Source organism: Miniopterus schreibersii (assembly GCF_964146895.1).
Source record: "Miniopterus schreibersii genome assembly, chromosome: 9".
In the NCBI taxonomy this organism is placed as follows: Eukaryota; Metazoa; Chordata; class Mammalia; order Chiroptera; family Miniopteridae; genus Miniopterus; species Miniopterus schreibersii.
In genome coordinates this window covers 79,528,787-79,552,679 of record NC_138118.1, presented here as the reverse complement: position 1 = coordinate 79,552,679, position 23,893 = coordinate 79,528,787, and the positions used below count along the sequence as shown (strand labels likewise).

The 23,893-nt window shown below is 44.6% G+C and overlaps 1 protein-coding gene across 1 annotated transcript in view; it reads right to left on the bottom strand.

Annotated features, from left to right (window-relative positions):
* Positions 1–15,644: 15,644 nt before the first annotated feature.
* The window catches only part of SEPTIN7 (septin 7), a gene marked incomplete at its 5' end in the record, with an annotated part of 50,555 nt that continues 42,306 nt past the window's right edge, over positions 15,645–23,893 (bottom strand). The window contains 3 exon segments of the mRNA XM_081146586.1: positions 15,645–16,713; positions 17,732–17,871; positions 19,515–19,650. Coding sequence (XP_081002712.1) covers positions 16,674–16,713; positions 17,732–17,871; positions 19,515–19,650 — 316 coding nt within the window. The 3' untranslated portion in view covers positions 15,645–16,673.

Here is a 23,893-nt window from a genome sequence, read left to right as displayed (position 1 = left end):
TACGTATTGTCAAAGTTGCTTTCAGGTCTGACGTCTAGAACTTTCATTCTTAAAGGAGGGAACAAAACAGTATAAATGGGCAGGGAGACAGGGAGACATTGACCGGAGAGGGAGTGGAGAGCAGAAAGGGGAAACGGGAATGTCTGAGGTTGAGGTTCTCTTGTCATTCCTCCCTCTGGCCACTGCTCCAGGTCTCCCTGACTAGCTCCTCTGTGGATGAGGTGGTTTTTCCATGCTGAGCCCCTCTTCCAGGTCCATGCCACCCCTTAACGTAGGCCTTCCTTTATTCCCTCAAAATTGGTACAAGACAGTTGTGCTCAGCCAACTCCTGAAGGTTTAGAGGGATGTAAGAGTACAGTGCAGAACAGGAAAAGTCAAACCGTGAGTGTCAGATTCCACCCAGTGTCCTTCCCATCAGCCTTGTCCAGCCACAAGGGCGCCCCCTACTGGCGATCTCCCCTCTTGGCCCTACCCTGCACCATATTGCATTCCTTCCACCCCAGAAGCATGATCCCCTCAAATGCTAGTGTTTTCCATGCCCAGCCTCAGGAAGATGCCACTGATATTTAAATAAGTTCAAGCCTGCCCGTTCTCATTCGCCTTTCTGCCCTTTGGAAATCACCTGTGGATTTCCTTTCTTTTGGGTCCACAGAACTCAGGAGAGTCACAGCTGATCTGCAAAGCCTGAGCCTCCTTCCCCAGCCACCTTCACTCTGCCCCAGGGCCTGGGCTCAGGCAGGTGTGACTTTCTAGGTAGGAAGCCTTGGCACTGGCCTCTGCCGTGTGGTTAGAGACTCAATGGAAAGAATGTTCACCGCAGAGCAGCTCACTGGCGTCAGCACGAGTCTCTCTTCAGCTGCCCACGTCCCACATGCTGGAAGGATTTGGGGGAAATGGGAATGGTCAAAAGAGAAGGTTAATTGTGCCCCTGGCTTGACTTTTCCCTTAGTTGCCACTCAAGCACTATTCCTTACTTGAACTGCAGCGCCTCTTTTGGGCAGTGAAGCCAACACAGGGATTTAAGCATGAACCGTGGTTAGAAAAAAGAAGCAATAACAGATCATAAATATTTGCACTAAATAAATAAATATATATGCACATGCCAGGCAGTACTGAGCAGAAAACAAAAAAGGGAAAGCAGCTAGGTACTGTCTCAACACCACAGTGACAGCCTTTTTTTTCTTTCCCCTCACTGTTTTACCAAAGGGTAATTTAAACTCTTTTTACCCAATCAGTGGCCCTATATGTGAATATCCTGTTGACTCTGATAGAAAAATGCTCTGTGGGTTATAAACATATGTAAGATTTGGGGTCCTTCCACCAAATTTTTTATTCTTGTAGCTGTTTCCTAGTTTTTGAATCCATTTTCTCATGATCAATCAGCAATCCCTTCTGGCTGTCACCCTTAGCAGGCATCTACCCACCTCTCTAGCCCCCATCACTCCAGGTGCCCCCTCACACCGAGCCCACTCCTCCTCCCACACCCTTTCTCAGAACTTGCTTCTTCCAAGTCCCAGAGCTTAAGAAACAGAATATCCCTCCCTTTAGGATTGCAGAGGGTGATTTCAAGACCAATGAGTTGACAAATGTTCCCAAAGTTCAGGGTGTGATAACCAGGGCTTCATGAAAAAGTGGACCCAGGGCACCAGAATAGGGAGGTGGCCTTAGTGTGTCCCCAGCACAAAGAAGAAAATGAAAACATTTGAGTAGGAGAACATAGCAATGACACAAGCAACATTTTAGGGAGAATTGAATGCAATTAGACACCAACAATTTGGAAAGTTATAAGGAAGAATCCTTTTGTGCAATAGACACTTTTACTTAAGTAAACTTTTATATAGTTTGTTCATAAATTCATACTTAATCAATTGGTTTGTTTTATGATATCAACTAATTTAATTATGTAACGAGTTATTCATAGTTTGAGGTTTCTCACACTTTCCAAAAATTTATACCCTAAGGACAGTGAACGTATTTCACATATTATCATATTTAATGAATCAAGTGGGGGTGATAATGGGCATTATCCTCATTTTCAGTTGAGAAAATTAACATAGGGACAAAGTGGTCAAGTACTTGCCCAAGCCCATGCCACCAGAAAGTGGCCACATGGGACTCTGTATTGTCATTGGCTGACATCAGTAACTGGGACTAGGTTGTAGTTACCTGGAAATGTACTTGTAGGGTGAACCTCGAGTTAGTTCTGTGGGAAGACAAGGCCAATGAATGTTTCATAGGGTCTTTGATGCCCTCAGAAGAGTGTGAGTATATATATCTCACTGAGTTAAATAGTCCAGCCCCAATTCAAACCTAAACATCATGTTCTGTATGGCTGGAAACTTGCTTTATTTTTTTTGAAATATGTTTTTATTCATTTTAGAGAGAGGGGAAGGGAGAGGGAGAGAAAGATAGAAACATCGGTGAGAGAGAAACATCAACATTGATCGGCTGCCTCCTGCACGCCCCCTACTGGGGACTGAGCCTGCAACTGGGGCATGTGCCCTGACCGGGAATTGAACCAGCAACCTCTTGGTGCTGGATGACGTCCAATCACTGAGCCACACTGGCTGGGCAAAACTTGCTTTAAATGTACCTAGAAGAGAAGGCATGGACTCAGAGCAGATGAGGCTCTGACCAGCCCGTGGCCCTGGGAAAGCACAGTGCCCAGCTTGGTCATAGTGGATGAAAATCTCACAGTCTCACACGGGCTCCAGGTAGCTCATGGAGTTCTCTGCTGGGAGGCGAGTGACATTGGGAATCTCAGCATTAATAGCCTGGCCTTTGCTGCCTAACACACAACACTGGCTGTCAAACCCAGCTCCATCCCTCACTGCCGAGCAACCCATGCAGAGACCCAGGAGGGAGGCCAGCCAGATCCAGCTTTCAGGCCCCTGGTTTTCAGCATAGAGGAGACTGTTCCTCCCCACAAATCATTAAGAAACTGATAACAATCTGTTGCCAAGACAGCCATTCTTCCGAGAGGGTCAAACAGAGACATTACTCAGATAGTCAGCAGTGATGTAATTTTGAGCCCAGAGGCCATCTGGCATCGAGTCAAGACGCACGGCCAAAAGTCCATGCACATTTTTTTCTGCGCTTGCAGTTTTCCTAACAGCCCAGGCCTGGGAAACTTGTCGGCACCCCTGCCCCGGCAGCCAGAGGGAGCAGCGGTATTTGTCATCGCGCCTGGGAAAGAGAAGAGGCCCTTTGTGAGCAGCTCGAGGAGGCTCCCGTGCCAAAGGCTGCCTCGTCCAGCCCTGTCACTGCTCCCTGCAGAGGGAGCCCAGGGAACAGCCTGGCAGCTCTTCTCAGGGCTGAGAAAGTCAGGCTTTCTGCCGCCTTGGCCAGGCCGAGGGGCTCGGGTCACTGGTCGGCGGCCTGGGATTTACAGAGAGGAGCAGAGAGGGATGGGAAATGTCAGACCTCTCGCTGATTGAGCAGCAGGGCCTCGGGGCCGGGAGAAACCCTCGTCACCACGCGCTCCCTGCAGGATGAGAAACACTGCCCAGCGACAGTCACACAGCCTCGAGCCCCGGGGTCCTGCCCGCGTAGAGCCAGGAGGTCTGAGCCAATCGGGCATCCTGCCTGGCATCTCTGCTGGACGGTCCCTACATCAGCCTCGCCTTTGTCACCTGGCTCCTTGGAGCATCACTGCGATGCTCCTGACTGTTGTCCCTCCGGTAACGGATTCATTTCCAAACAAGTGGATTTGGCCCTGGACAGTGTTCTCGGTGGTTAGAGCACCGGCCTGTGCACCAAAGGGTCTCGGGTTCGATTCCCGGTCAAGGGCACATACTTGGCTTGCAGGTTCAATCCCCACCCCTGCTCAGGTGTGTGCGAAAGCAACCAGTGGATGTGTCTCTCCCACATCGATGTTTCTCTCTCTCTTTCAATCTCTCTTCCCCTCCCTCTCTCCTTTCCACTCTCTCCAGAAAACCAATCGAAAAAATATCTTCTGGTGAGAATTAAAAACAACAAAAAAAGTGGATTCGTTTCCAAACTCCTCGTGTAACTCCATCCAGCCGCCCAGGTGGTCAGCCCCCAACACCACCGCCAGGCAGTCCCTTCCTGCTCCAGTGTCTCAGGGACCTGGACTCCAGGAGAAGCAATTCCAAATGCTTCAGGATATTGTTGAAGAGCCTGGGACTGTGGGGAGCCAACAGCCAGACAGGGCCCGGGATCTGGCTCAGCCACTTCCTCACACTTCACACTGGTCAACTAACTTACATTTTCAGAGCTTCAGCGACCTCATCAGTGAAATGGAGACAGTAATTTGCATGAAAGGTTTTAAGGATTAAATGAGAATATAGAGCTCACACCCAGCACTGCATGAGGCACAGGCTGGGCCCAGTCATTGGCTGCTGTGTCCCTTTGGGCTCTCCTGTCTCACCAGGCAGGGCCCTCTCTCGGTGTCCCCGCAGGACTCTTGCCTTTGGCCATTTAATCTCTGCTTTCTGGAGTGATCCTGACCGTAAATGCTTTCATTTAATAACATTCCCACCCCCGGCACCTGGCCGGTGTCCCAGGCAGAGCATGGGCAGGGGATGGAGCTCCGCTTTTATTTATAGATGGGAGATGGAGCAGAGCCTCCGAGTGCAGCGCGGACAGGCCCGCTGCCAGGTGGTTCACGGAAAGTCTGAGACTCCGAGGGATCGGGAATAAACACTGGAGGGTTGGAGGGATGGACCGGTGGATGGACGGATGGACTTTTGACAGCTGTTCTTCACGTGGGGTTTGTCCTACTCCACACATCTCCCATGCAACCCAGAAGGTTTGGCCGCATTGGAGGCTCCGACACCGCAAGGGACACAAGGACTTCAGAACTCTGGGCAGCAAGTGCACTCACCTCTCTGGGTCCTCCCTGCTCACAGCCAGGGGCAGGCCAGGTCTTCTGGCTCAGGTGGCCCGTGGCCAGTCTCTGAAACAGAAACAGCAGAATCGTGGGCTGGCTGCCCGGTGCAAACAGGACACATTCGAAGGTGGGTAGTGGGCAGGGCAAGGTGGCATTCTGCCTACTGGGGACGATGACATGCGGGTCCCATAATAAAGGGAGTACAGCGTGGCTTGTCTGCCCTCACACAGCAGTGACAGGCTCTGCGGTGAGTTCAGAAGCAGCCGTGGAGGGCAAGGTCAGTTGGCAAAGCATAGACAGGCAGTGTTTCTCTCTGGGCCTTCCAATGGTCATGGAAGGAGTCCTAAGACCTTGATGAGGTCCTAGGACCAAGGGGAGGCTTTTACACAACCAGGCTATCTCCTACATTTAATTAACCAGAGACTTGCCCTGGCTGATGTGGCTCAGTTGGTAGAGTGTCATCTCATGCACTGAAAGGTCGCTGGTTCGATTCCCGGTCAAGGCACATGCCCAGGTTGCAGGCTCGACCCTGCCAGGGGTGCGTGCAGGAGGCAGCCGATCGATGTTTCTCTCTCACAATGATGTTTCTCTCTCTCTCCCTCTCCCTTCCTCTCTCACTACAAATTCAATAAAAACATAATCAACCAGAGATTCCATTTCCTGGCAGTCACCAGAGACTCAGAGCAAGGGGCTTTGGCGAAACGCAAAAGTCTCTGCTGGGCTCCTCCTCCTAGTCTTGGTGAAACTGATGTCCGGCCATCGCTTGGTCACTTTCGCATTCATCCTTCAAACCAGCGTTTACTGAGCACCTACTAAATCCCAGGTTACAATTCCAAGTGCCCTCGGCAGGCACGCTAAGGAACAGAGACGAGGGAAGCGGGGGTCTGGAAGAACCAAGTTCTACCTCAGGAGCATTTCAGCGTCACGTGTGCTGAGCCCATGTGGGGTGGGGCCCCCAGGCAAACCAGCATCGGCCTATTTAATACTCTGTGGCCTCGGACTTTCCAGACTTATCAACCTCGTCTCTTAAAGAGAAAAGAAGAGGTCTTTTCAGAGGCCCTGAGACACAGTTTATTCTTGCCTTAATATTTATGAATTAAATTATGATTTTCCACACGAACAACTGTAAGCCTACTTTTGCCCCACCCTGAATGGGGGCGATTTGTCTGGCTCCTTTAGCACGTGCCTGGTGTGGCCTAGGACTTCACAATATCAACTTAATACTCAGCACTAGGACGTGTTAAATCCTATCACGTAAACTACAGATAATTTTACCAAATGAAAGTGGACCATGTGCCAGGAATGGAGGATTCTCACCTTATTAAAAACATGAGTTATTCAACACGTCCTTGAATTTTTAAAAATTCATATTCACTCAGCATTTGTGTGTGTTTATCGGCCAGCTGGCGAGCAGGATCAGCTACCAGTTGTTTAGAACCTGTTGGAAGAGCAGCTGAACTTGAGTCCATTCTGTCCCGACTCATTGCTTCCTGTGACACAGGCACAGCCACACTGCTGGGTTGCTCCCGCGGGTCCCGCCATCGGTGGTGCACTTTGGAAGCAGAGTCTGAGCCGCTGGATCGGACAGAGTATTTACAACCACCTCTGGATTTTAAGGAAAACCAGTTAGGATCCGTAACGGGGCCATGGAAATCCCCGTGCTTTCTGCCAACCTTTCTAAGAATACAGCGGGTCTGAGACTTCCCAGAACTCAACAAGAAAAAAGAGAAAAGAAAAAGAAAGAAACAGTGCAAATGCTCAGGCTGGTGAGCTCGGTGCGGGATACAAGATTCCACTGCAGGGAGGGCCCTATCGTTATCTTACTCAGCAATGGGACATCTGGAGAGTGAAAGCGACCCTATTAATAATCACGCCAGGCCAGCAGCTATGGACACAGCTTGTCCCGGGCAAACGGGGCCACATGGTCACCTCCTCCACAGGTGGCCGGGCTCCCTGCCATGGTCGCAGGCAGGGCAGACACTCAAGTGTAGCCCAAGCACATGCTCCTGGGACCTGACCTCCACGTGGCCCACGGGGGGTGGGGTGGGGGTGTCCCCACCCACAGGGACAGCTCCGAGGTTGGAAATACAGGAGCAGGTCAACACTACCCTGGCCCTCACTTCAACTGCAGAAACAGACCCTTCGCAACAAGCACTGTGTTTTCCAGAAGAAACCAGAGTTTGGGCTTGTTTCTCTTTGGTGGTGGAATCGGCCGCAAAGGGAAGGCCCTGGACTTGGACGTCCAACAGTGTCGCCACACAGTGCCCCCTCCCCCCGCATACCCGAGACTCCCAGATGCTGCGGGGTGTCCCACTGGCCAGGCTTGACTGACTCTGTGGGTTTCTCACTTCTGAAGCCAAACTACTTGGATGCTCGGCCAGGCCACCACGGGCGTGTTAACCTGCGGACGCGGGAAAGCACCGCTCACGCGCCACCTGGAAAATCAGTCCAGAGGGTGGACTGATGAGTCCACTCGCGAAGGTGGGGCGCTGGCACATCTCCACGGTGGGAAGGCCCATCGCTGCGGTCAATTGCCTTGGGCCTGGGGAAAGCGGTTCTTCCCCTTCAGCAGGCAGGGAAGAGATGGGGCCAGTCGACAACGGGCGACACTGCGGCAGAGAGAATGAGACTTGTTCTCATCAGAGCGTGGAACAGACCTGGTTGCGCTGCGGCCCCAGACCAAGCTTTTCCACGTGCTGCCCTAAGGCTCTGCCCCAAGGTCATGGCCCTCGAAACTTGCTTCACTTCTTAAAATCCAAGCATGGGATTTAAAATACAGCCCCAGGAACTCAGCGCCCCAGCAGCCACTGAAGCCAGGAAGAGGCCTGCCGCCCGGGCCGTGCTGCCCCCTGGTGCCCACTGGGCGCTGTGCTCTCAGCTCTCCCGGTGGCATCCGGCCCGCTTGCCTCCTCCCTCTACATCTCCTCCAAGGACGTGGGCCGGCGGAGGTGGGGGCAGGCAGGTCTCCACCCACATGCCATTCCCATAACCAAGCCACCTGTCAGGCAATGCCAATAGGTTTTTTAAGAGGCCAAAATAACCTGTGAGGGCCCACTGTGTGGTCACAATTCCAGGAGGAGCACACAAGTGTCTGTCACACCCTTTTCCAGGAGGTCCCCCACCCACCGAGGACGTGATGAGGTCACTGGGGACCCCCCATCCCAGTGCCCCATGACTACCTGGCCAGGCTGATGCTCCCAGGAGATGGTGTCTCCCCTCCTCCACCACCAGGAGGCTGATGCCCTTTGGATCTTGATCACCGCCCCAAATGGGCACCAATAGGATGATCAACCTCCCTGTACCCAGACCCTAGCTTCTCCCTGGCCCAGTGCCCACCCCTGAGCATGTCCACTGGGCACTCAGGCTACCACAAAACCAACTCTGTACCCATTAGCAACTCCCCACTCCCCTCCCCAAGGATCTAGTCCCTTCTAGTCGCTTTCTGTCCCTGTACGTGTGTCTTTCTAGGTGGGTGTCTCTGCCTACTTGGCTCTTGAGAGCGATGCTGCTGTGCGAACATCGGTGCTCAAGGCCCTGCTTGTGCTTTTGGGTGATTGCAGGCCCGTATGGTGAGTGGCACAGCGGAATGACTGGGTCCTACGGTCATTCTGTTTAACTTGGAGAGGAACCGCCAAATTGCTAATGTTTTCTTTGTGTTCATTGTAATGCTGTTTCCAAAGAGCCTAACTTTCTTAAAAACCCCTCTCTAAGTAAATAAAAATAATAGGTGGTCCTGAAGTATTTCTGAAGCAAAATAAAATGGACTCTGAGTGACATGGACTCCGGGGCTGATGGCACTCGGGGAGCCCCCAGGAAAGCCACCTCCCAGTGCAGGGTCATGATGCCGCTACCTTCTGTCCCGAGGGCCTCCACCTGCGATGACGCTCAGTGGTGCCAGGCTGGAGGGAGACGGGGTCTGTCCCCATGGATCCCAGTCCCTGCTGGACTCCAAGAGATGAGAGGCCCGATGGGGAAGGGGCTGGGCCGCCACCAGGGGACGCAGAGGAGCCTGTCTCCACCAGTCCGTGGCGCCGGGCTCAGGCCACCACTCTGGGCACCCTTCATTCTCCAAACCTCGGGGTGGCTGCGGGATTCCGGTCTCACCAGCTGCAGGCAGTCACAGTGAGGGACTGGCACGTGTGCCACCTGAGGCATGGGGGAAGGGAGCCTGAGGTCTCGGCGACTAGGAGCCAGTTTTTCGGACTGTGGCCCTGCTCTGAGCTTTGCTTCTCGCAGAGGCCGCGGGCTCCTGAACAGGAACATCAGACACCCATGCTCTGCCCAGAGCTGCCCTGCAGGGACCCCAGCTCAGACTGAGGGGTGGAGTGAATGAGGGCAGAGAGGAGGGAGGGGGGATGCAGAAAGGGAGGGGGAAGCTGAGGCAGGGAGGGAGCCTGCCTGCTGCAGGAGAGAACTGAGCCGGGAGCTTGGACCCTGCACTTCAGCATCAGTCCTGCCGCTGATTATGGCTTATCAGCCCAGGGCTTCCCCCAGCCTAAGGGGTCCAGGCCGGGGATGTGAGGTGACCCCTTTCAGCTTATTTGAAGGAAAGTGTAAGCACATCGGCCAGAATCAGGGGTTTGTACCACAGTGCAAATGCAATGTACATAAATATGAATTACATACACATACATGTCAAAATAGGTAGCAAAGAGGATCTATGCATGTTAAGGTTTATTTAAAATTTCATATTTTGACTTGTTACTGCCATTATATGAGAACTTCCTGGTTTCTAGGAAATACACACCTAAGTATTTAGTATAAGGCGCATCGGACAGCAAAAGGCTCAAAAATGGTTCAGAAAAAAAGTACTTTTTTGCCAAAATTGAAAAATTAGAAGAAAAAAGTTCATTAAAAATGGGGAGGGGATATTGGACAATCTGTTGGGGTGCCAGCAGGAAGCCAGGCCTGGGGGTAGGTGCATCCGTGGCCCCTGGAGAAGGGGCCTACATCTGGGGTGGGGTGGGCAGCCAGGAGGGGGGAGTGCAGTCTCCTGAGGAGCCAGAGCTGCCTGGGTGCAGGGAGGAGGGAAGAGGGCTGCAGGTGGGGCGAGTACAGGCACAGCCAAAGCCCCAGGGCAGCCCACCTGTTAGGCCCCAAGCTGGTGTGTAGACTGTGGGTAAGTTAAGCTGGTACAAAGGCCCAGGCTGGCTGTAGAGTTGGCACCGCATTTACCCATAATGCCTAGGGGGAGACAAGTCTGTGGGGGCAGGATGTCGGGCTCACAGTGGTTCTCTCCGTGACCACGTCTGTGCCATCCACCATTCTGGGCCTGTTGCAGCTCTTCCCTGAGGTTTTCAAACTCCTAAGCAGTGTGAGAGATGCCACTATCCCCTCTGGTCAAGAGACTGTCCAGGTGCGAGCCTGAAGGTCATGGGTCGGGCCTGGGGGACACCTGGTCTGAGCAGGGAGGTGGCAGGGGATAAAACATTCTGTATGGTGCCTCCCAGAAACATGGACAGATGCTTAAGAACCTAAAGCCACAAATTTGCTGGCTCTGCGCATGGTGATCCACACACCTACAGAAACACATGCGTATCTGTGCACGAAGCTGTGTACAGGAACGTTCACTGCTGCATTATTTGTAAGAATGAAAAACTATCAATCAGAAAATGGATAAAATGTGAGGGCATCCTCCCACGTTGAACAGGGCTGAGCTGCACAGCAATAAACAGCGCATTGCAGAAGTGACAGTGTGTGACTTCCAAGGCAAGTCATCAAAGACTCTGTGGCTTGCATGCTGCTCTCTCCTGGATCCCTTGTTCTGGTAGAACGCCAGCCGACATGTCACAAGGATACTCAAGCAGCCCTATGGAAAGGTTCATGTAGCAGAGGGGTGAGGCCTCGACAGCAGCTAGTCCGGTGACCAGAGTGAAGCAGGCCCCCCAGCCCCAGTCAAGCCCTCGGATGATGGTAGCCCCAGCCAACATCTCAAATGCCACGTCCTGGCCAGAACCACCAGGCGAATTCCCGACACGCAGTAACTCAGGTAAGACGTGTCATTATTACAGTTTAAATGCTACTGTTACTAAGGTGAGGGGGCATTTGCTGCCTCGAATGCAGCAACGGCTAATGAATCCAGATGTTATATAAGCATCCAGTGCGATTTTAGTCTGCTTGTTTCCAGAAAGGGGTTAAATGGCCACGTTGTGGATTTCTGAGCTCTGAGAGTCTATGGGAACACCATGGATTGGGCACACAGTGGGCACTCAACAGGTGCTTGTTGCTGTACTTTCCTGATTTTTGTTCCCTTCCCTCAGATTTTCATTTTTTTATAACTTTTTAAAAATGTTTTGTATTGATTTCGGAGAGAGGGAGAGAGAAACATCAATGATGAGAGAGTGTCATTGATTGGCTGCCTCCTGTATGCCCACTAGGAATCGAGCCCACAACCTGGGCATGCACCCTGACAGGGGATCAAACCCTGACCTCCTGGTTGACAGGTTGAGAGCGACCCTGGCTGGGCCCTCAGGCTTTCAAGTGAGCGCTCTCTCCCTTGACAAACAGGTATTCTTCCCAGTTCGAATATTGTCAAAATGTTCACATTTGCTAGGAAGAGTCAATTAGTCCTAATGGTACCAGTTGGAGAGAAAGCCCATTCAGGACACAATCTATGACTGGGCCAATCCCACATGAACGAAGAGATCACAGAGCGTGAGCTGGCCTCAGTGGCCTCTGCTCCATTTCCCAAGCACCAATGCGGTATGGGGTCTAATTAGGCTCAAATGCAGTGTTGGTTCAAGAGAAAAGGTCAACCTGAGATCCTAGCACCTGTACCCAGCAACCTGAAGGCCTGAGAAGGATTTTATTTTGGTGTCCAAGGGCAAGAACTGTGTTCCTGACATGTTACTTTTAACACTGTTTTTTTTGTTGTTTTGAAAGTAAACCGCACTAAGCCACAGATTTGTATAATCACACATGGGGTTTATCCCAAGGAAAAAAATCGACAGCTCCCAACTCCCAGTCCAACCAAATCTATATCCTTTAATTTATGCAAAGTAAGGGGGGAAGCTCTCATGAACCCCAGGTCTGTGCCAGGGCACCATCACTCACCCAGCACTTGCCAAGTTGCTTAAACTGCGGGCTTATCCAAGACACAGGAAACTTTTCTATGCCTGCAGTCAAGTGGGGCATATATTTAAATATGAAAGAGACCAGTGAAATTCAGAGGACAGAATAAAATGAGGGGAAAAAGTCTCTCCTAGACCAGGTTAGTTCAGTAGCCCACACCTGGACAAGCCAGCCCTTCACCCAAGGAGATTCTATGGTTTCATATTTCCTTGTAAATATCCAGGGTAGCCCTGTCCTGTGTTGCTCAGTGGTTAGAGCATCAGCCCAAACACGGAAGAGTATCGGGTTTGATCCCCAGCCCAGGTCAGGGTGTGTGTAGGAGGCAACCAATGTGTCTCTCTCACATCGATGTTTCTCTTCCCCCAACCCCGCCTTTCTCCCTTCCTCCCTCTCTTCCACTTTCTCTAAAAATCAATGGAAAAAAATATCCTCAGGTGAGGATTAATAAGAAAAAAATCCAGCGTGAAATGTTCCTGCAACACACCTGGAAGCCAGGAAGCTAAGCAGCCCCTCAGCCCCTTTGGAAAAACAGAGAGAAAATAGACATTTCTTGGCAGCGTCTTCCCACTTCCCCCTTCCGTCAGCCCCCCATCTTACGCCACATCTTCACAGATTTCTGCTCTCAGAGGTGTCAACCTCTCCCGCTTCCCACCCCAGAGGATTTCTGAGCCTGAGCGGCATTCAATGTCGGCAGGTCCACAAACACTGCATCTCAAACAGTGGTTCTGGGTGGCCAGTGGGGTTTCGGGCTACCCTCCGAGAGCCTGGCACAGAACAAGGTCTCCTTTCACGGGACCTGCCTTTGCTAACACAGGCGGGTTGGCTGGGCCCTGCACCCCACGGGGCAAACGTTCAGGCCAAGAAGAGTCCTCATTATTCCCAGGAGGCTTTGAAAGGCTCCTAAAGAACACAGGAAATTGTCGCCCGGCCCGCTCTCTGCTGAGAACAGCTGACCCTCAACTTTGAACATTCTGTGGATTGACCCCAAATCCTGGGAACCAGATTTGCTTGAAAAGCAGCAATGTTTTCATCAGAGACGCTCGGATAAACCATCTGAGCATTACTTGCAAAGAATGACGCATTTTATAACTCCCACTACTGGCACCATAAAAAAGCCCGCTTTCCCCTCAAAATCACCTTATTTCCATGGCGTGCCCTTTTGTGGAAACATACTTCATTTAGAAACTCCAACGGGCTATCTCTGCGCACACAGCAGGGCTAGAGACCCACTGCAGCACCACGTGAACGTACTGACCACCAACCTTCCCCTAAAGCTGGGAAAACTATGCTCCTGACCTGCAACGGCCCCGCTTCGCCACATGCACAACATTCAAAGGTAATTTCGAGTCCAGACACCTTTGCACATGGTCAGAAGTAATCTTCACTCCGAAGTCACTGAGCAGCTCCAAACCTGTTTTCACTCTGGGGAAGGATGACAGGTATCTAGTTAGGATTAAATGAAGGTGATGCACATAAACTATTTAGCTGACTGTCCGCAACAGAGCGAGTGTCCGAGAGGTGGACAGTTACTATTATTACCAAAGGAGCAGGGAAAACAACCTGAATGAAACACAGACTTTTGTTTACATGTGCAAGCTTTTTACAGGAGAGGATTTCACTATACCTCAGTGGCAGACAATAACTTTTCCTTCCGCATCAGGTAGGATACACGGCAGTCTACACTAGGGCGTCCTGGGAGACTTGACAATGGAATATTTACAAGTCTACATACTGCCGACAGCAATGGCCTCCGAAGAGGAAAGTGCTAGGTAATGCACTGGCCTTGATGAGTGCTGACTCTCCCCCCTTTTCGCCCTTGCTGCCTCACCGGCCACCTTACCCCTTCCTCTTTTTTTCTCATCTACTATACCCTGACCTCCACATTCTTAGGTCAGTTTCTCCAGGACTTTAAAGGCACAAAAGGTACAGGGAGTTAGAATGTGAACGTACGTGTGACAAGCTAATGGCTCGAAGAGGCAGGAGTCTGAGTCTCCTCAGCTTCCAAGATTATAAACTGAGCTACAGGGAGATAAGCTGCAGGTCCAACTCGTCAGCTTCCCATTACCTGTGAACTTGATAACGAAACAATTAGACCTCATTCCACTAGGTGGCAGTAAAACTCTACCACGCGGTGCCCAAACTGCACTAAGACTAGCACTTACCTACTTGGTCAATCCAGACTATGATTAGAAAGACAGCGGTTAATAAGCTACTTCAACTAGACAGTGCTGCTTACAAAGGGGACCAGGCACTGCCCGTTTGCTGACCTTTCCGTACGCTTACCTCAATGTTGTACCGTGAACAATCACACAGGTCTCAGGACTCCACAGGCCTATGGCAAAGGTAGGCCCTGATACTGATATGCTTGAAAAGCCTGCAGTCAGTCACAAGATCCAGAAAAGCTGCATAGCTCCTCTACCAGATTCAAAGAAAACCTTAGGCATGACAAGGATAAGGCCTGTGAAAGTTTCCACTAGGTGGTAGAATAAAGGTGACTATCACAACACACAGAATTTTACAATGGTAGTCATTGAGAACCTGTTTCTAGAAGCAGCAGTCCTTTACCAGTTAGGCAGGCAGGCAGCCTATAAATGTCCCATTTTGCATTCTCCAAATTCAGTATGTTGCTCATAACCCCCTACAACCAAACCTTCCATTAGAGGTATTAGCCCAATAGCTCAACACAGGAACAAAATTCCTGAATATCTGAATCTGGTCTTGGAATAACAGTCAATTTATTTTAGAAAGCCATTCGCACTGTTATGCTGTCCAATGGGAAAAAGGCATTTTAGGTAACAAGACTTTTCCGAGATAATTTTTAACTAGTGATGGCCATTAAAAGTAAAGATAAATGTTTACTGTAGTATCCCTAAAATGTGTTTTTAATGCACTATGAGATCTGCTTTAACAATAGCACTCTGGGGTGAATTTACATGTAAAGTCAGGATTCTACAATGTAAATAATCAGTGTTTTACACTTTAGATCTATGTATCTTTTAAAAGCAGTAAGATCTCTCAAGCATACTGATTTATTTAAATCCTTCAGCCTTTGAAGTAAACACAAATATTAACTAATCAGAATTACCAGTTACTTCCTACTGCTTGGATCCTTAATTTAAAAAATAGACAAGGTGAAATTTTTAAAGGTAATGAACTGGTACATATTCATTACAGTACTTATACCATAAAGCATTATGTTAAAATCTACATAATCTGATGTTGGTTGAAATAAATTACACCACCCTCTTTCCAGATAAAAAAGTTCAGTTTCCAGAGACTTGTAATGAATGAGTTGGGATTTGTTCTCAGAGAAATGATATATTAATGAGAGGTAGTAATATATAGAGAAACACTGAATCTCATAAAAAAACATGGCCCTGGCGGGTGTGGTTCAGCTGGCTGGGCATCATCCTGTGCACTGAAAGACTGCTGGTTCGATTCCTGATCAGGGCACATGCCCGGGTTGCTGGCTCGATCCCTGGCAGGGGCTGTACAAGAGGCAGCCGATCAGTGTTTCACTCTCACATGGATGTTTCTCTCTCTCTCCTTCCTCTCTCTCTAAAGATAAATATAAAAATAAAAAGAGAAAATCAACACATACACATTCTAAGCGAGAAAAGAGCTGCAATGGTGGAGCTGACAAATTCAAGTTGAGAAGTTTCTTCCCAAATATATTCTAGTCTTGTACATCAACTGTAGAATACTTAAGACCCACACTCTATTACATCACAACATTGTTTATTATGTGAATTTTTTACAATACAAACAAAAAAATACAGAAATGCAATATATGAATACAGCTAAATGCAGAATGGTGACTTTTTTCTTTTCAAGAGGCCATGATTCCCATTTCTAGTAAAAGAAAGAGACTGCACATGGGTAGAAATAGGTTGGTCGTTAGCTCCACAATTTTGCCTAGAAATGATCTATAAATGCTTTTTCCCCCTGCTACTTACCATAAAGTGTAAAAAGGGAATTAAAGGAAAATTTCCTTGTTGGTTCCTACCATATGAAAAATGCTATATTCTATTTTAGCAGGGCCAATATATGGAAAATACCTAAATTAAATGTTATTACAAAAATGAAGCAGTAATGAGATTCTGGCTAAAGAGGGCACTAAATGAGAATAAAATATATTTAAAGAATCCAAAACAAACAAACAAACAAACAAACAAACAGAAAAGGGCTGTTATAAAAAAGCTCTAGGTGCATTGTAAGCATATAGGGTTTTTTTTTTCCATGTGTATTTTTAAACAATGGAAGTGTCAAAAAATAGGGTCAACTGTGTTAGACTAAATTACATTATTGTATACGCTGCGTTGGATGGAACCTTTGTATTATAATTATCATAGAGAAGCATAGTTTGCATCATATTATGGCAATTTATCCTCAGTGAAAACCTTTCAGAGTCCTTTTATTTTGGAATATCCTGTAAACAGTCAAACCACCAGAACATGATTGTACAATAGTAAAATGTTTTCTTGCATTAAATTGAAGACATCTGTTTAATAAAAAAAAGAAAATGTAGGAAAGGTACTTAGAGCTGTTAGTTTCTAAGTACACAACACCCTAGACAATTCAAGGCATCTTAATCTCCATCAAGAACAAAAAAAGAGAAGAATTTTTGTCATGCTGTTAAATCCATCATTAAGGATAAAACTGGTGCAAATTGGTCAAACGGATCCAACAAACACTGATGTCCAAGCTGGCATGTTGGCAACTAATACGTAACTGGTGGTCAAGAGAGGGTCTAAAATATCTTCCCCTTCTTCTTGTTCTTTTCCAAGGTTCTAAATGATTAAGGAAAACAATCAAAATCACTGACTGTGTTACCAACATTATAAACAACATCCAGTAGCAACAGCTAACCCAACGACAACTGTGTTGGGTTTTCAAACACTGCTTTTTCACTTGAAAAATTAAAAGCTTTGCAAGTAAACAATGACAGTGCTAGTACATAGCAGTCTTTTGTTAGACAATCAAATATTTAACAAAATCCCAGGATAAACACAGTAAATATATGACAAAAACACATTTTCAATATATGAGAACAATTCTCAAATAAAATAGTGCATATTTAAACAACCAACTGGCATGCAAAAGGGCACACTTTCCTCCTACTGCCATGCGCACTCTGAAATGCACTTGCTTTTACAAATGTATTTTCCTCCTCGTTGGGGAGGGAGTTAATAGAACAAATGTCTAATCTCGGAAACGTTGTAGCAGTGAGGGTCAACTGCAGAGTCCTTAGAGCAATTTGACTTTTTCAGCTTAAAATGGGACTGATGAGGAAAAATTTTAAAAAGCCAAGGTACAAATATTACTGAGTTTTTTATAAATAAAGAGCAAGCAACTTGTTAACTGCATTAGGAATTAGATATCCAAAATTTTATCTTAAGAATTTTATCTAAACAAACAATTCAACATATTAAAACATACTTCTAAATGTACAAAAGATCTTTATAGCAGTGTTTTTATGCTCACCCAAAATTGAACACAACTATTACATCCAACAACTGGAGGAAGGAGGTAAGAAATTGATTATGGGGAATCAACTGGGCAGAATGGTATGAAGCTAATAAATTATAGTTATGAAGATTGTTAAGTCATGGACAATGTTTGTAGTAAAAAAACCTGCTATATATTAGATTACATTCATCTATTTAAAAATATTCATCCATGAAAATAATTGTGCTTAGGATGCATAATGGGTGATGTCTTTTAAAATATTATCCTAATTTTTCTAAATAAATACTTTATTCTTTAAAACATCAATACCCACAGTTCTTGGGAACATGTACTAGTTACCTTGAAGAGTTCTGTTGTTCTAAAATACGTTGTTGGGCTTCCCAGTTTGCTTTCTCATCCTCAAACTGACGGCGTTTCTCCTCTAATTCTTTGTGCTGTGCTTCCAAATTCTTTTTCATTTGCTCATGGCGCCGCTGGAGCTAAATTACAGCACGATATACAAATAAAACTGGTTAAGAATGCAGGAGCAAAAGTACAACTATCTGGCACTGACCAAGTTAACTTATCCTTTCTCTCATGTAAACAATGGAGATGCACCATCATATCTACCTCAGAGGCCTGGAATGTAGATTAAATGACATAATACATGAGAGATGCTCAGCAGTGTCTGATGCACTGTACTGATGGATACTAGCAGCTGTGCTCCAAATATTTCTAGCACAAATGAACTTGAGAAAAAACTGCATTAAACAACTTAAGTAGGCTTTTTCACCTATTTGCATATTTATATGGCTTACAGTATTGGGGAAACTTGGTCCAGGCGTCTTTACAGGTAGGTCCTTTCAATGCTAAGAAAAATTTCACCCTTCAAAAGAGTAAGTTTCTCAAAATTGATTCACCATTCACAGTCGTCACAAAAACTCTGGAAGCGTTCTTTGGCTACAGTTTCATGATTATTTGTTTATAACATTTACTCTTGGGAGGAGGTCCTAAAGTATTTCTATATCAAATGTAAATTTAACTACTTTTAGATTTTCAATGGAAAAATATAAGTGTGAAGATAAGAGATTCGTGATTACTCTTGTTTTTATTTCCCTTCTGATATAGGTTAATTATTTATTAATTAGTGGAGGGATAGAGACTCAAATGACTAGATTTAATAACAGCCTGATAAATAAAAAGACTAAACTTAATCTCCAAAATTTCATATAACATCAGGCGCCAAGATTCTAGTCCTGCAAAGTCTATGACAAATATAACAGTGAAAGTTGTTTTTTAAATAAGAGATTACATGAAAAGCCCAGTAAATATATATTTAAAAATAATTTTGAGCACGACAGTAACAAATCTATGCTGAGAAAACTTATATTGAAATCACTGATCTATTTTGTGTTTATCCATAGTTTTTTTTAAAAATATATCTTTACCGATTTCAGAGAAAGGAAAGGAGAGGGAGAGAGAGAGAAACATCAATGATGAGAGGGTCACTGATGGGCTGCCTCCTGCATGCCCCTGACTGGGGATCGAGCCCGCAACCCAGGCATGTGCCCTGACCAGGAATCGAACCCCGATCGCCTGGATTCTAGGTAGATGCTCCACCCCTGAGCCACACCCGGCCGGGCTATCCATAGTTTCTTTACAAGACTATCACATTCCTTCATTTTCTCCCCTCTGACTGTAATGTACCTTGGCATGTCCTTAGTTCAATTAAAAAAGGTTCTTTCTTTCTCATGCACATGCAAATATATTTGATCTATTATTATCCTAACATTAGTTTTTATTCTTACATCCACTCCAAACTTTGACCTTTTCTTATTCTGAATATATGGAATGGCTTATAATTTCATTTTTCATAACTTGCTCATTATAACTAATAATCCATTGTAAGTATTCTGGCTGTTATGTCTTCTACCAAGTATACCTGTATCCACTTACATGATGAATTATATATTTTATTATAAACATAGTGCTTGCTTTTATTTCTCCATTTTATTACATTAGGGTATTATATTCAATTTGGAAAAATATTTAGAAAGGTTATATATTATCTATGAATTTTATTAACAATATTATTCTGAAAGGAATATTGTGTCACAAGAAGTGGAAATATTAGGCCGATTACCTCAGCTTCAGAGTCCTTCAGTTTCTGAACTTTTTCCTTGACCTTCATCTCAAACACCTGCTCCATCTCCATCTCCATCTTCTTCATCTTCGCTACATGCTCCCTCCTTTCTTCTTCCATTTGTGCCAGAGGGCTCCTGCCACGAACATGAAGAACAATCATCACACATCCAGAAATAAAGAGTTAACACAAAACCCTGAGTGATGAAGACAAGTGAGGTACTGTATGGCATTCCTAAAATCTCTGCTTCCTATTTTTGGAAAATAAGTTTCAAAATAATTTTTCAATTATTCTGACACCATCTTAACACCAAACACAGATTCGAAATTCCATGTATAACTGCGTTAAAAATTCTTTAGAAATTTTAAAATTTATAAATATTTATAATCTAGAACTTCTACAAAATTTCTTATCTAAATTTAAATCTCTAGTAAATAATTATGAAAATAGATCTAAAAAACAAAGGCCACTGTTAGTAGGATGTTTCTCTAAATCTAGTGTGTATCTAATCTGAAGATGACCCATTAAATAAAGTGTACAAGAAAAATGGAAACATTCCAGAATACATTCACAGAATGGAAAACTAGAAGAAAATCATTTCATTTTGTACTTTCTTTAAACAAAATTTTAATGTGAAAAAAGGAACTGAGTTAATCAAGTTAATATATGTAAAATATTTTTAGTTCTACAAATCTCCAAGTGTTACAACCTCTTCTTCTAAGACAACTACTGACATACAATCATACTGTTAATTAACTACAACTCAAACTTATTTTGGTAACTGAAATGCCGTGCTGGAAACGACCGCCAGTCAATACCTAGAACACTCTTCATTTAGATATGCAGAATATCTCTAGTCCACTTTGGTAACTTTGATGCTCTTGAAAATTTATTCCACCTAACTCATATATTTCATTTCTTAATTTTTCAAAATGTTCACAGTGATAAAACATATACAAATACACACACACAGACCCAGAGGCAAATAAATATCTTGGTAATTACTTTTAATATGCCAGAAAATAGACACAAGCATAGTTAAACAAAAGTAGTTCAGTATCCCATTGATATTAAAATCCACAGGCTCAAATCTGTGGATTTGCACGATTCTGTTTAAAATTTTCATGCTGAAAAATAACACAAACGCACTTTATGTTAGGGCTGGTATATTTACAGACTGAGAATGCCGAAGTCTCCGTAACCTACTGTAGCCCCGGGGAGGGAGAAGAGTGAGCTCCGTGGCTTTGAAGAGCTCTGACCTCTACTCAAAACTCTGGGGAAACTTAAGAGGCAGGCTCTTTTCTGACTCTGCTGATAAAACATGTTTATCTGGCGTCCACAAAAACAGGCTTTTACCATTGAATTTCATATTTTAAACTGGTAAATTTCATTTCAAGAAAGTATTTAAAATTAAATCATGGCTGAAAAACAAAATCAGATCTTAAATAGCACCCATAACTTCAAGGGCTAGTCACGAACCCTGACTGGACACTCTGAATATGCCGACTTCTCTCCTTATGAGGCTGGGTATTTCTGACCCGCCCGCACTTCTCTCCCAGGAAGGAGGACAAGAGCGCTAGACAGAAAATATCAAAAAAGAGCAATAGGACAGAACACTGGCGGCCACATTTTCTTAGCAAAACAGGACGACAAAGATGTGATATGCGCTGGGATCAAGACGACCTGTTATGCAGTTAAATTAGAATAAAATGTCATTTGACTAAAGGATATTTCTTCACCAAGACAAAACTTACAAATCTGCAGTACAGTTTAACAAGTAAGCAATGAATCAGAAGTTCTGCAAATGAAACTAAGCCAAACATTAACTTAGAAGAAGAACCTGCATTCAAAAAGTGAAGTCAAAAAACCCAAAATTTTAGGTGTAAATGCCATTATTTCATTAAAAGCTGATGAAGCCCTTTTAAATAATATATTTCTCATCTTTTTGGTCTCAGGTCTCTTGGGCAGAAAGCCAATGAATACCCTAAAATAACATGCCAAATGAGTGTCTATGTGTGCACACGGGAGCATTTTTCTGGTGAGAGGGTCGAAAGCTGCTGTCAGACATTCAAAATGGGTCTACTTATAATACTTCACGTCTTCCACCTTCTAAAACCTTTTAGAGTCTAGAAAAGAAATAATCTAATAATATTTCTAAACTGACAGTCTTAATAACTGAATATGTATGTTTAAGCAACTTAGATTATCCAACAATACTGTTGTGATTTGAAAACAAATATTCAGGACTGTAAATATATTTAAAAAATTAAAATTCAGACAGAATTGTGATTTTAAAGTTAAATATATATTCCTACTTATTATAACCTACTATAAAATGGTCTTTTAAGTTTATCCTGGGAGGAAGAAGGCAATTCCTGTAAATTTGAAGAATTCATAGTATATTTTGCATGTGAAAAGACTACCAGTTTACCAAGAGTAAACACTGTCATTTAGGTTATTATTTAACTCTGGGGGAAAATAGAACACTTTTATAGCAGAAAAACATGCTATAATGTTTTGAAATTTGCTTTTAAATTTGAAATTTAAATATTTTAAATCCCTACATATTAAACCTGCTATATCTTTGGAAAATCAAATAGCCACTTACATGCCTTCAACTGTGTCATATCTAAAAGAACAGAAAATACAGAGACTTAGCATACTTAAAGTGAACCACTCCCAAAAGCAGCAATTAAAGGCAAATTCACAGATTTTATAACTAAATAAAGTATGTGCCCTAAAACAAAAGTTTATGGCAAAATTTGTTAGTGCTATTTATTTCTTTCCCAAAATTCTGTTAATACTTGTTATAGCAAATTATAAAAATAAATATGCTGTGCAATTATCTACTTATAGTCTGTTCAAATTTCTATTTAATATTTACTTATGTGTACTTTAAAAGAAATTTATAGTATTTCACATTTGAGATATTTTAAGTTTTTGGCCTTGTTAAAAATGACTCCTGACCAAATGAATTGATATTCCAGTATTATATTAACAAAATGGTCACATATATCTAAAAATGGAATTTTTGACAGCTCTCACCAGTCAAAATGATCTTTCAAATTTCTTTAATTTTTAAATAAATCACAGCCCCACTTCTGGTTATCTTTATTAAAGTGATATTTAGAACTAATACATAATTATGCTTATAGAAAACACAGGAAAAGGATCGTTTGTCATCACATTAAATTTTTTCAAATAAAACCTTATTTATTAGATGGCTGGAAAAAAGCATTTAAGTTACAATACCTGCCTGCTTTTCAATAAGAAACTCTTCTTCACACTCAGATACACTGAAGCTTACAAACTTAAGCTTGCCAGAGACACTTAAAACAACTCAACCAAAGAAATGAAAAGGCTTGAAGATTTCTTTAAAAAAAGAGAGGCTATGATATAACTTGAATATCACACTAAATCCCCAAAGATATAACTTGGCTTCTTCCAGGATTCTCTTTAAGGGGTTCTAGCTCCTGAAAGCCACCAGATGACTCATCCTTTCACATGTCTAGTAACAGAATCACAGCAAGGACCACACGGGCTGACCTAGTAAGGTTTAGCAAAAAATGAGGGCCCTCCCCTTACTGGGGCTCTTCGTCCTTGCTTTAAGAGATCTGCAATTCGGATGCGGTTAATTCTTCCTCGCTTTCTTTAGGATACCTTGTTCAATCTTCTTTGAACTGGAACCTGACTTTCCTTTCTGTTACTTCCCCCTCCCTCCACCCTCCAGACAGGGGTGGGGCAAGATAAACTCTCCTTGAGGATTTAAGTACTGTACTTAAAATTGATGATTTGATATTTTCTTTGCCAGACACAGGTAACATATGAAGAGCTGCTAAGAATAATGCCCACTTTTCCAGGACTTTGGCCTTGAGATAAATTTTTTTCAGATTTTAACCACATAATCGAAATGTTAGATTCCCGCCCCCCCGCCTTTATTAAGATACAATTAACATAAAATATTGTGTAAGTTTAGCACTGGCCAGTGTGGCTCTGCTGGTTGGGCAGCATCCCATGAACTGAAAGGCTGCCAGTTCCATTCCTAGTTTGGGCACATGCCCAGGTTGAGGGCTCGATCCCCAATAGGGGGTGTGCAGGAGGCAGCAGATCAGTGTTTCTCTCTCACATCAATGTTTCTCTCTCTCCATTCCTCTCTAAAAATCAATAAAAAAATCTTAAAAAAAAATACTGTGTAAGTTTAAGTTGTACAATGTGATCTCTAAATCCTGTTTTAAGCCCTTCCAAAACTGCCTCACAAAATTAAATATAAGATGAACCAATCTACTTTATTACTCAATATCTAACTTAAAAAAAAATAGCTTATGTTCTAAAACCAAAGTGTAAGTAGCATTCTATGGAGTGTACACTGCCATACCTAA